The 11406-nt window shown below is 30.6% G+C and overlaps 6 protein-coding genes across 11 annotated transcripts; 2 read left to right on the top strand and 4 right to left on the bottom strand.

Annotated features, from left to right (window-relative positions):
- The first annotated feature begins 40 nt into the window (after positions 1-40).
- Positions 41-785, top strand: ND-B17 (NADH dehydrogenase (ubiquinone) B17 subunit). The gene is made up of 3 exons (XM_018027472.2): positions 41-338; positions 411-512; positions 584-785. Exons 1-3 carry the CDS (start codon positions 90-92, stop codon positions 713-715), a joined length of 483 nt encoding a protein of 160 aa, XP_017882961.1. The 5' UTR covers positions 41-89; the 3' UTR covers positions 716-785.
- A 44-nt stretch (positions 786-829) lies between these two features.
- Positions 830-2701, bottom strand: Rrp42 (exosome complex component Rrp42). Of its 4 annotated transcripts, none has more exons than XM_018027464.2 (7): positions 2615-2701; positions 2107-2184; positions 1825-2021; positions 1598-1763; positions 1321-1515; positions 1082-1237; positions 830-1013 (listed from the first exon to the last, which is right to left on the bottom strand). In XM_018027464.2, exons 2-7 carry the CDS (start codon positions 2161-2163, stop codon positions 909-911), a joined length of 876 nt encoding a protein of 291 aa, XP_017882953.1. In that variant the 5' UTR covers positions 2164-2184; positions 2615-2701; the 3' UTR covers positions 830-908. The 4 variants fall into 4 exon arrangements, with proteins under 4 accessions (XP_017882953.1, XP_017882952.1, XP_017882955.1 ...); XM_018027463.2 differs by lacking the exon at positions 2615-2701 and adding an exon at positions 2427-2555; XM_018027466.2 differs by lacking the exon at positions 2615-2701 and adding an exon at positions 2427-2440 and having other exon boundaries at positions 1825-2017.
- On the bottom strand, positions 2378-6007 carry LOC108626666 (tetratricopeptide repeat protein 25). Of its 2 annotated transcripts, XM_026815004.1 has the most exons (3): positions 5564-6007; positions 5060-5201; positions 2378-2917 (listed from the first exon to the last, which is right to left on the bottom strand). In XM_026815004.1, the coding sequence occupies exons 2-3, from the start codon at positions 5186-5188 to the stop codon at positions 2615-2617; spliced, it is 432 nt and encodes a 143-aa protein (XP_026670805.1). In that variant the 5' UTR covers positions 5189-5201; positions 5564-6007; the 3' UTR covers positions 2378-2614. The 2 variants fall into 2 exon arrangements, with proteins under 2 accessions (XP_026670805.1, XP_017882962.1); XM_018027473.2 differs by lacking the exons at positions 5060-5201; positions 5564-6007 and adding an exon at positions 3502-3758.
- LOC108626658 (uncharacterized) lies at positions 3722-4889 on the bottom strand. The gene has a single exon (XM_026815006.1). It carries the CDS (start codon positions 4078-4080, stop codon positions 3733-3735), a length of 348 nt encoding a protein of 115 aa, XP_026670807.1. The 5' UTR covers positions 4081-4889; the 3' UTR covers positions 3722-3732.
- Positions 6008-6112: 105 nt separating the features above from the next.
- Positions 6113-7324, bottom strand: ND-B17.2 (NADH dehydrogenase (ubiquinone) B17.2 subunit). 2 transcript variants are annotated; one of them, XM_018027461.2, is made up of 4 exons: positions 7237-7324; positions 6976-7150; positions 6701-6783; positions 6113-6456 (listed from the first exon to the last, which is right to left on the bottom strand). In XM_018027461.2, exons 2-4 carry the CDS (start codon positions 7068-7070, stop codon positions 6215-6217), a joined length of 420 nt encoding a protein of 139 aa, XP_017882950.1. In that variant the 5' UTR covers positions 7071-7150; positions 7237-7324; the 3' UTR covers positions 6113-6214. The 2 variants fall into 2 exon arrangements, with proteins under 2 accessions (XP_017882950.1, XP_026670812.1); XM_026815011.1 differs by lacking the exon at positions 7237-7324 and having other exon boundaries at positions 6701-6778; positions 6976-7117.
- A 100-nt stretch (positions 7325-7424) lies between these two features.
- LOC108626657 (uncharacterized) lies at positions 7425-8306 on the top strand. Its single transcript, XM_018027457.2, has 2 exons — positions 7425-7752; positions 7994-8306. Exons 1-2 carry the CDS (start codon positions 7493-7495, stop codon positions 8247-8249), a joined length of 516 nt encoding a protein of 171 aa, XP_017882946.1. The 5' UTR covers positions 7425-7492; the 3' UTR covers positions 8250-8306.
- The last annotated feature ends 3100 nt before the right edge of the window (positions 8307-11406 follow it).

Below are 11406 nucleotides of genomic sequence, written 5' to 3'. Positions count from 1 at the left end.
GAACATGATTAATCAGTGATACATTGAATTTTTAGATAATGTGTATATGACATTAAACAAATTTTTGTGTTTAGTTAATATCATTCACCATGGAATCCTCTAACTCTGGTGGTGTAAAAGTTATAACCATTGCTGGTCGTATGGCTAGAGAAAGAGAACGTTGTATTGGTATGACAGATGAAGAACGTGCATACAGAGCACGCTATGTAAAAAGTTTAGAGCTTGCACCAGGAGAACCAATAACACCAAAAGGATATTATGAGGCATATTATAATCCAATAAGAAGGTTCTATATGGCACCATTAAATCAAGTTGAAAAATTACTAGCTCCAGCTGTAGTAAGTCTCATTTATCGATATTACACTAAATATTCATTATTCTGTACTCTTACATTTATTACTTATGTACAGGGAGATTTCAGTGCAAGAGTCATACGCTTCACAACAGGAAGAATTTTAATGGGTATTACTGGAATTTATGTTGGATGGTATTATTTTAAATATCACACATACGTGAGTTAAAACAGAACATTTCTCGCTCCAAGTACAGTATACTTGATATTATTAGATATTAATCTTCTTAGACTTGGGAGAGACAATCTGGTTGGAGAATTTGTCCAACGCGTGATGCACGCCTTCCAGGGACTAAAGATTATAAAGGTCTTGAAAAGCGTACAATCTTTGCTACAGATAATTTCGAAAATTCTCCTATATGAGGAGGATATAAACATTACTGTTAAGTAGTCTTTAAATATAATAAAGTCATGAATAAGTTACTATTATGAATATATCTCCTATTTCATAGTTGGTAATTATAAGGTACATAGTAATTTTCATTATAAAATTTAATATATTTATTTACAAAATTTAATTTTATTTAGTCTTATTAAATGTTCATATTGTACGTGTTCATTTGAGGAATCCAAAGATTTGCTTCTTCTGTCCAAGTTTGTTCTCCTTCATCAGTGTTTTCATAAGACTTTCATTCAATCGTATTCCTATATTTTGACCCATCTAAACGATGTAATATTATAAAAATCATATGCAATATCATATAGTTCGTACTTAGGTAATATAAATACCTGCAACATTTTATTAAAAGTAGTAGGTGTAATGCTTCCATGACCTAATTTAATTATTGATGAGATTTTACCACTTGGTAATACAGACATAACTATACTACTTGCACTGCATACTTCTTCTTCAGAGTTTGGATCTGTAATACAATTATCACCAATCTGTAAAGAAAAGATTATTTTAGATAAAACTTACTGAAAGTAGATATTAACACATTAAGTAGTAGTATTTAATGCAAACATACTTTACAGAGAGTTACAATGACTGGGTAATTACTTGTGTCCAGTTGAATACAATCATAAGAATTATCTGATAACTGAATATCTGGTTCTCCACCGTCAAGTGTTGCAGCTGTAATTCTTGGTATTTCTGTACTGTATAATGCAGCCTTAACTGCAGCTCCTACTGCATCAAAAAGATTGCCTCCACATTGAAGAATCTACATTGTGTATCAATACTATATTTCCAAAACTATCCTTTAAGAGAAATTATTAGCTATTAACAAGAGCCATATTAATTACCAATACATCAACAAATATTTTCCAACATTTTTTGTGGGGCAATATACATAATGTTCTCAAATCAATAGCATCGTGTGTTTGATAAGCAACTGTTAGGGTATTGCTTATTTCAGTTGCTAAATCATCGCCACCTTTCCCCTCAAATGCTGGAGTTGCGGTAGCAGAGCTAAAATATGTGTAATATGGAATAATAAAAGATATCTATTTTAATATCATAAATAACATACCAGTCAACAAAAAACTCCAATTTTCCTTCATCTGGGCTATCAGCATGAGGTGCATCAAGTTCTACTTTAACACCAACAAGTATATCTGTGTTGCCTATACGTAATCTGGCTGATCCATGAGTTTGTGGCATCAATTTAGTTTCAATTTCCATTGTTCGATACTCGCACTGTCGTCTACCATCGTTTCTAAAGTCTGCCTTGCAATCATAAAAATAAATGTATTACGAAATAGATCCTACCACCTAAACAATTTGCCGCAACTACAAACTTTTATGTACTTACATCTACTCCATGTAGAATGAAAGTTTTTTCACCAATACTTAAAACAGTTTCTGCCATTGTAAAATGTTTGGTACCGAACTGTTTTAAAAAAACTTTAATAAACTACTTCTATTCTTAAAAAACTTAAACACAGAATATAATACTTAATTATTGCTGGTAAATGCAATTCAGAATTGTGGTTATATCCAATGTGCAGGCAAGGACGTGATTCTATTTTTTTATCGTAATAATAATACGCCGATAAAAGGTATATTATTAAGGTAAATTAATATTAAATGTTTTAAAATGTTTATTTCAATAATTATAACAAAGAAACTTACACCCACGTGAACTTCATACGTTCATACCCATAAACACGAATAAAATACACACATATATGCACGTATAAGTAAATGTAAATACATGGGTAAATATAACTACCACAAAGTTAGGTTAAGGATGTAAGTATGTGTGATAAATATAATATAATTTTTAGATATAAACGTAAGTATTTCACAGCTAATATTACTTAATTTTTGTGCAATATGTTTTGTATTGCGTCCTTCGCTTTTTGAACGCCAAGACGAAATTGTCCGTATTCCGGTCGGATTCTCATGCCACGATAATAATATACAAGGCTCATTTCATAATCCCCAAGGTGATACAAAGCTTCTGCTTTACAATACATTGCGTTTGCTGTATTGGCATTCTTCATTTTATGCTGTAATGCATTTTGAGCATCCTCCAATGCTTTTTGTGGCTGCCCTAATAAAAGGTGACATTTACTTCGTGCTATCAGTGCATTATTATCATTCGGTTCAAGATTCAACGCCTGGCAGAACATGAAAATATATACACTTTATTCCATATTACTTGTTTAAATTTATTATAAGGGATATATTTTCCTTAAAAAAAAATACGCTGCGGGATAAAATTGTGAACTCATTCTTCAAAATCGATTTTTCTTATATTTTTAAAAATCATTTCTCAACTGCATTTTTCTAAGAGGAGTTAGTTCACTAAATAATATATAAAAAAATGTCGATGCAAATACGCTTGGTCGAAAGTAAGCAAAAATAAAAAAAATTACTTTCTTCAATTTTTGTTAGACTAATGTTTATAGACTATAAGATCGTGGACTTAAGTCTGTACTTAAAATTTTGTTCAACACATTTTAAGATCTATTGATTGTCATACGTATGTATGTACGATCTACAGAGGTTTAAAGATCGTACATAGTCGAAAATTATATAAATCGACCAAAATCACCAATTAATCGATTTTAACTCACAATTTTATTCTGCATTGAGTGTATTCTTAAAAAATTAATTTTCAAGAGACGTATCGTGTTATTTTTTAAAGACGAGATACTTTTACATTCAGAGGAATAATGGGGAGTGAAAAATCAAGGTGAACCTTATTAATACAATTCATGGCGACCTTAACGTCGCCGATTTTCATCTCGCGTAATCCTAAAGTCAACATCGCCATTGGTTCAGTATTTTCCGGTAATTGCAAATTCCGATCTTGTTTTTGTTTTATTTTTAGCGACTGTTTAATGTCCTTAGTACCCATATTTACTGCAGCAGCACGATCCTTATCTGTGTACACTTCTTCTTGGCGGCGAACACCATTACTCTGTCGGCGTCATTTCTTTTTCTTTTGTATATTCACTTCCGACTCAACTGACAATTTTTCTGATTTATCCTTCTGTTGCTTTCTATCGTTTCTTCGGTTTTTTTTAACACCGTCAAAGTAATTTCTTTTATCAGCGTCATCGGTAGACTCTGTGTCGATATAAGCTCCTAAGGACGGAGTTTTATCGGCGTTCTCTAATTCTTCGTATTGTTTTGAATTCGATGGACTTTCCATTGGTGCGAGCACGTAACTTTGTAACAGATCATGATGGTGCATTGTTGGATTTAAAATACCCATGATTTTTGAATCAATAGCGTTTTGCGTATCTTTAGATTCTTGCAAAATTGTTTCACTCATTTTTCTCCTGAAGTCAGTTAAATATTTTCTTCAAACAATTTCTTTTTTTTTTAAATATTGTGAATTAGGAAAATATTTTTAAATAACACTGTTACTTTGTTACACATTTGCTTTATAACTCTAAATTGAATGAATGGAAAAACTTGTCGCGTATCAGAGAGACTACTAGACTAGCTTGGAGTGAAAAGGTAGTTTCGTGCTTTGCGTGCGGAATAGATTGGAATAGATGTGTGGCTATCGACACCTTCACCAGACAGCTTGTTTCCTTAGAAACAGTCAAACAATGCGGATAAATTCGGCATACGAAAATCTCGACCGTGTATAAAGGCCACGATCTTATAGATCGTGATAAAGCTTCCTTCAATAGCACTTGCCGAAAAAGTATTCCGGTGGCGGATATCACGTTCTCTTGTTAGAAATCTCATCCCGTAATCTTTTACATAATTCACAGTAAGGTTTTAAACAACCTATTGAAATTGTATTAAAAATGTTTTTCATTCTACATTAGTCGCTAGTTTTTTAATTTTTATTTAAAGTTAGCATGATGGTAATGTCATGAGGACATTTTATCTTTAATATTTATCAGTAAAAAGAGTGAACATATAAGGTCATATAATCAGAAAGGATTGTAAGCTGCTGTGACTCTATATATCATCTTTATAAATTCAACGATATGAGATCACGCTATCTGATATCACGATAATATGTAATATACTATATTATTGCACAAAACACTATAAACATATACAAATTTTTTGCATTGCAACTTGAAAGTATGTAGAATAAATTAAGATATTGTATTAATAAGGTTCAAAGAAGTTAATGATTGTAACGACATTTACTACAAAATTTCAATAACATCGGATACACGTATTTCTTAATAATACGTGAAATTTTAATGAAGCAAGTCGTTAATTTGTAAACGAACTACTTAAAATTGAAATTAATGAATATATTTCGAAGGATTTAGATTACTTACTTTATTGTATAAACACATGGCTTTATAATAGTGTCCATTTTTTACATGGACCATTGCTTCGTTTACTAATAATTTTTTTTCCAACGAAGCAAAACATTTTTGCAGTTTCTGTTTACGGTTATTTATCATACCGATTCAGAACCTACAATTTACATATAAAAATTTGTCAACAGCTGTATATAACATAATATATATTTATATAATTATTAATGATACAAATCTTAGTAATAGAGTTTTTATTACATTTCTTTTAATGCATACATGTACTTCCGTTAAGATAAAAAATGAATGCAGAAATACAATTTAATTGATTGTCATTTTACCGGATTTTGAATGAAATCCAATTTAAATACGGACAATTTTGGGGTGAAAATTCGATGATTTAATTTGATGAGTGAATGTTTTAATGCAGGACGCGCTTAGGAGATCGACGTATGTTTGTGACGAAGAGTATTTGTACGTTTCGTAAAATTGCCTTTTATTGAAGTCTAACGTGTCACTCACCCATATGAATTCCAATCTTCGTTTAAGAAAGCAACTTTCTCTATAGGGGGTATTTCATATTCCTACACAGAACACATTTTCATATTCAATGTTTCGTTCGACGGATTATGGAGTATAAGTTCTCGTTTTCTTTGACGACATAAACTTTTTCGTTCTATCTTTAGTTTGTAACTTACGACGCGAACTTTTCTGCTTGTACTTATTGTAATGTCCCCCTACTCTGTCTCCTCATAATCAGGACTAATCAATATGACAGTAGTAACAGAGGACAAAGATGACTACAAGTCTTCCTTTTCCTTCCGAGAGTTCTGATAGAGATACCGATAAACGAATCGCTAATACACTTGGTACACTTTTAATAGGATTTTCTGTTAAAGCTATTCTAGTATTCAAAATGTTTTCTCAATATTTATAAAAACATCTTATTTACTAAAAATGTTTATTTCGTCTACAATCCTTTTAAAATAAATAAATTGATATAAATATATATACTATATATACTACATATACTACAGTTTATTTTATAATTTAAATTTTAAGAAGAATAAATATCTTTCATTTAAGTATTTTATTTACATTTACATACATCTTTACTCCTATTATATATCCATTCTAAGAAATTCTATGGAAAGAATTACAATCAGTAATATATTACTGTGGTGGTTTCCATGGTTCAATTTTTGGTGGTGTGGTACTATAAGGCATGTAAGCTGCATTAGTGCCACTCATGTTTGGTTTATGCTCTGCCATCCACTTATATTTTGGCCGATTTGGGTCTCTATGAGGAGGCAAATCTGTTTTGTAATGTAACCAGCCAAACCATTCAGCTGGGACTTGGGAACCATCATAATCCATACCATATCTTTCAGAATATATTACCCATCTATTTGAACCTATTAAAAAATGTAATACAAATGATTTATGCTTCACTTTAAATTATTTAACACGTTCTAGACAAGGGCTGTATCACCGTGAGGTGGCTTTGTATTTTTCATAATTTTTTATAATTATGTATGTACCATTAATGGTGCATCCTATTTCTTAGGACAGATATGAATGTACCACTAGTAATTCAGCCCATTGTGAATGTGTTAACCCATTTGTAACATGCAGAAATATTTAATTTTTTGAACTTACTAAAGAAATATGAATTATTTTCATAATATTTATTCCCAAATTTATCTTCACCTACCAGGTCACCATATTTCAACTCATCTACTCTGAAACATTTAATACATATGATACAGTTATTTTAAATACCTTTCAAAACAAATTATTCTTAAGTTTACGAATGTCCATGAAATTGGGTTTGTTAAATTTGTTCGAAGGACATACTTATAGTTAAATATGTTATTAAGAGTTTTGTGTGTATGTGTGTGATATGACTATTACACAGATGGACTTATAATCACCTGTATAAGGTATACAAGGAATTACGAATGCCACCATTCGTTTTAATTGATTTCCACAAATTAGCAACCTTATCTAACCCTAAATACTTCGCCATGTTTGATAAGTATACACGGCATACACTGGTATACAATTCCAATGAATCAATGAATGTACAAGTTTCATAGGCGTCTTACTCTAAGGATAATTAAAATGTAAGGCATTAAATTTTTACATAAATAAAAAGTGATTCCATTTTTTTTAATTGATGTAAGTAAACATACAAACTTATTTAAAATCTTCAAAAATTTTGCGACTTTCGCATAGTCGGAAAGCAGCTGAAATAGTGTCACGGTAGCAACTTCGCGGTGGCGGGAATGTTCAATGTAGCGTTTGTTTTTACGAACTCCATGTTTGGAAAATTTGTAGTATTGACATAATGTAATTAAGGAATAATATTATTAATATTAATATCTTAGCGATTATTATTAACGGCTAAATTAAAAAAACGTAAACACAAACAGATTATTTCGTATCAATATGAAAACATTAACAACGACTATAACGTCAGAGGAGAAACGAAATAAGCATAGGAATAAATCCAACTATGAGAAGAAAACGAAGTATAGAACTGAGGATACCGTTAAAATTGATCAGGAAGTTATAACCGATAGTGTAAAAAACGAAACTCCAAGAAAGATTAAAACGGTATCCGAAGAACAACGAAAAATATTTCTCTCTACTATTGATCCTTTCGATGCTCCTTTGAAATGGTGGGAAAAAGAACACGTAAAATATGCGTAAGTTATGATCGCAATTTATTTTAAATTAACATTTGATTTAAAATCATTTTATTTTTTTTAAACGAAGAAGGAAAGCTTAGTGTCATTGACAAATTACTTTTAAATGTTTGTGTGGAAGTTTTTACCTTTCACGTATATTTTTATCCCACTCGAGATTTCACACACAATATTACATCATATTTTTGTTTTATGTCAACTTTTCATTATTTTAAATGCTTCTATTACTACAATTTTATAGAATAAATTATCCACCGGTGAAATCTCGTTTAGAGAAAGTAATGGGGACTCATATCGTGCGTCTAACCGATCGTAAATACATGTCACTGCTCGCGATTAAGCTCCTCGAAGATCATGTAAAACAACAGAAAACTCGTATCAAAAGGAGAAAGTTATCGCCACCACTGATTATATCCCGATTGTTAGAACTATCTTATAAAACGCTAAAAGAAAAGATGAAGCAACCTAAATTCACTAAATTAAAACTCTATGTGTGATAAAGGATCGTAATTATCATCGCCGTTTATCCAACATGAAATATGTATGTATAACGTATAGATACAGTATATAATAAACAATGTAATGTTAAATATCATAAAAATCAACTGTAAACGTGAAATATTCTTTTCATAACATTCATTTATTTAAAACATTTCTATCACATTTTACACTAATTATATTTATAATACTACGTCGAAATAAACTCACTACAGCATACGTATCAGGCATAAATAAACGGACGAAACAAACATGCAAATACATCAGAAAATTAATATTATCTACAAACAATAGTATAAGGAACATTTATTTCTATACTAAAAACAAGTTTACTGTAAGCTTATAGTTGGCTAAGAACTATCTTAAAATCTTTAAACTATAATGAGAGAAAGAGAGAGTGGCACTTGTTATTCGTAGGGTATTAATCTTAATTAATATGTATATATTATGTACTATTTCTCTCCGTTTTTTCATTAGTGTATATAATTTTTAATGTCTTTAATTTTTTTAATGAAAGTCGATAATAACTCATTTTTTGGTTTTGACTCGACTTGGGGATGTTTAATGATTATATTTTGATTGATCGGAATTTCAACATATATATCTTCATTCGCAACGTGATGCTTGGCATCCATTAAATCTGCTTCTACCAGATTAATTAAAATATTTTTTAATACGACTATAAACGTTTAATAGTTACGTTAAATAAAACAATAAATATTTCTTACCTGTACTTTCGTAGTCCCAAGGCAAAGAATTTTTCCATGTGTCATGTACATTCGAGAAAATCTTAATTTTCGGCTCAGGAACAAATTTATATTCATAATCAGACCATCCAAATGTTGCGAGGTTCTCTCTAAAAAGTATATTATAAGATCTACATTTCTCTACAAAACTGGGAAGTTGGATCTAGTTTTTATGCAGTTTAAGTTTTGTACAATGTGATGTATATATTTTGTAATTTTGAATTTACTAAACAAATTCCAATTTACTTGTGTACTTCGTCCAGTTCCTCTTTTTTGGGTGCTTTCACCGACTGTTCAGATAGTGGGTGTGCCAGTGGATAGTAATGCACGTGATAGTGATGCACAGACGGTACTTTCTTTACCTCTTTCTTATCCTTTACGGCTTCTAAAATATTATTTATCAACTTTTTCGGGCTGCAATGTGAATTGTTCATGTAGATATATTTTTATTTTATTTTATTTTATCGAAATATTACTATTAAAATTACTAATTCTAATCTGGTAATTTTAATTATTGCATTTGTATCATAAAATTTAATATTACTTACTATCCAAAAAATAATCCTTTCGACGTAGTGACCAACAACACTATTAGCAGGATAAACTGAAAATAAAGAAAACTATTTACAATTTTGAAATTTCAAGCTCTGCGTTGAAATTTAAACCAATTATGTTATAATACAATTTATAAATTATACTGCCACTGTAGATACTTTTAAATCTAGACTATTTGAAGTGATTCTTCGTTATTATCGCTCACTCGCAAAACGTGGATATAAATTTTTAAAACGGCATTTGTTTACGATTTACTTGCAAAATTAAGTTCATCTTCATAGTGAAATGTCAGTTCGCAGATTTGGATGGCTGGCTTTACTATGTAGTTCACGTAGTAAACTGAGAATATCTATGAAACAGGGGCTCCTTATATTTATCCGCTTACTCTCTTTTCCTGCGGGTCTCCGAGTATTCTTCGTTTCTTTTCTTTACGCGAGTTCTTGTTAGATCTCTCGATATATTGCTTGACAAAAATCAAATGTGTAAGTAGTATATCGTTGATTTATAATTTGTATCTTCAAAGCGAAATGTGACCCTTTCTTTGAAAAGAGAATGTAACTTTATTTCTAATTTACAATATTATATACATGACCTTGATAATGAGTAGTAATATTATTAACATATGATCCTATTTATTATTAATGTTATTTATTAATGTATATTATTATATTCTTTTACAAGTAAATAGTAAATTTCTTTATAGTTAAATGGAGCGTTTCTGTGAGGATCTGTAACATTAGTTATCGATAGCCAGAAGAAAGTAAATTATCTTAAAGATATGGCTCACGTTCACTCCATTTATTGATTCACAATGGATTACCGATGTACGATTTGTGGATGATTTATCTCGAATCTCGGAAGATTTACATTTCATATTTCCAACTTTTTTCGAAATCCGCTAACTTTCTATTATTGCAGAGAAAGTTTCAGGATATAAAGAGGTCGTACTCGTGATAATTACATTCTTGTCGAACCGGTTCTACCTTTGATTTTTCGTGTAATATGCTTTTCTAATGTGCATCTACAAACACACGTTGTGTGCTAGTTTAATGTGCCATTGACACGTCTACAATAAAGTAGTAATTTACCTACAATTTCACTTTCTGACAGAAATCTACATAGAGATTATTAAATAATTAAAACGCAGAAATCCAAAATCTCTGGCTTGTTTGTCGCTTTTTTTGCTTAAGCTTCTAAGTAATTGTATTTTAATGTTTACGAAATCATCAATGTGTAACATACATTTTTTATTTAATCTTTCAAACTGTCCATCAACTGAAATTAGTTTTTACAGACTACTTTCGATTAAGAGAATTTATTCTTTACAATTTTACATCATTTTCTACAACATATTTTAAAATTACTATTGCAAGAGTAAAGAAATAAAAAAATTCGTACGGAAAAATACAAAGTTCTATGCACTTTTCTTCTAACTCCATTATTTAACGAGTTAAGTGCAGTTAATTGGCATTTTTTGGCATTGGCGAAATCCGACCGTCTCACCGTCGAAAGGGTGGAATTTTGGCAAATATTTCGTTTTTCCTCAATTACTCCTAAACCGTTGGACTTACGGGAAAATAACATACGACCTTTTTTGTAGAGGACGACGAGATCTACAATTTCTACATAAAACAATTCCGCTAGCGTCAATAGTTTACGAATTATTGACGAAAAACGAAAAAACAGTTTTTCGCAAATTACTCGTAAACTATTAACGCTACTGAAAATGTTTTATATAGAAATTGTAGACCTCGTCGTCCTCTATAAGAAAGGTCCTATACAATTTTCCCGTAGGGCCAACGGTTTGAGAGTTATTGGCAAAAAACGAAAATTTCGAAGAAATTGAAGGGGGTAC

This window comes from Ceratina calcarata, unplaced genomic scaffold, assembly GCF_001652005.2.
Source record: "Ceratina calcarata isolate Rehan_Ccalc_2016 unplaced genomic scaffold, ASM165200v1 scaffold425.2, whole genome shotgun sequence".
Classification (NCBI taxonomy): domain Eukaryota; kingdom Metazoa; phylum Arthropoda; class Insecta; order Hymenoptera; family Apidae; genus Ceratina; species Ceratina calcarata.
The sequence above is the reverse complement of the archived record's forward strand: the minus strand, read 5'-3'. Positions and strand labels throughout refer to the sequence as shown.

Excerpts from the sequence above, each read along its gene's own strand:
- ND-B17 (XM_018027472.2), top strand. The coding sequence starts at position 90 with ATGGAATCCTCTAACTCTGGTGGTGTAAAAGTTATAACCATTGCTGGT. Across the intron at positions 339-410 it reads AATTACTAGCTCCAGCTGTA|GGAGATTTCAGTGCAAGAGT; the intron begins GTAAGTCTCATT and ends ACTTATGTACAG. Across the intron at positions 513-583 it reads ATTTTAAATATCACACATAC|ACTTGGGAGAGACAATCTGG; the intron begins GTGAGTTAAAAC and ends TAATCTTCTTAG.
- Rrp42 (XM_018027464.2), bottom strand. The coding sequence starts at position 2,163 with ATGGCAGAAACTGTTTTAAGTATTGGTGAAAAAACTTTCATTCTACAT. Across the intron at positions 2,022-2,106 it reads TCATTCTACATGGAGTAGAT|GCAGACTTTAGAAACGATGG; the intron begins GTAAGTACATAA and ends TATGATTGCAAG. Across the intron at positions 1,764-1,824 it reads TTGGAGTTTTTTGTTGACTG|CTCTGCTACCGCAACTCCAG; the intron begins GTATGTTATTTA and ends CACATATTTTAG.
- LOC108626666 (XM_018027473.2), bottom strand. The coding sequence starts at position 3,660 with ATGGGTACTAAGGACATTAAACAGTCGCTAAAAATAAAACAAAAACAA. Across the intron at positions 2,918-3,501 it reads CCATGAATTGTATTAATAAG|GCGTTGAATCTTGAACCGAA; the intron begins GTTCACCTTGAT and ends ATGTTCTGCCAG.
- LOC108626658 (XM_026815006.1), bottom strand. The coding sequence starts at position 4,080 with ATGAGTGAAACAATTTTGCAAGAATCTAAAGATACGCAAAACGCTATT.
- ND-B17.2 (XM_018027461.2), bottom strand. The coding sequence starts at position 7,070 with ATGGCGAAGTATTTAGGGTTAGATAAGGTTGCTAATTTGTGGAAATCA. Across the intron at positions 6,784-6,975 it reads TCCTTGTATACCTTATACAG|AGTAGATGAGTTGAAATATG; the intron begins GTGATTATAAGT and ends TAAATGTTTCAG. Across the intron at positions 6,457-6,700 it reads AAATAATTCATATTTCTTTA|GTTCAAATAGATGGGTAATA; the intron begins GTAAGTTCAAAA and ends ATTTTTTAATAG.
- LOC108626657 (XM_018027457.2), top strand. The coding sequence starts at position 7,493 with ATGAAAACATTAACAACGACTATAACGTCAGAGGAGAAACGAAATAAG. Across the intron at positions 7,753-7,993 it reads AAAGAACACGTAAAATATGC|AATAAATTATCCACCGGTGA; the intron begins GTAAGTTATGAT and ends ACAATTTTATAG.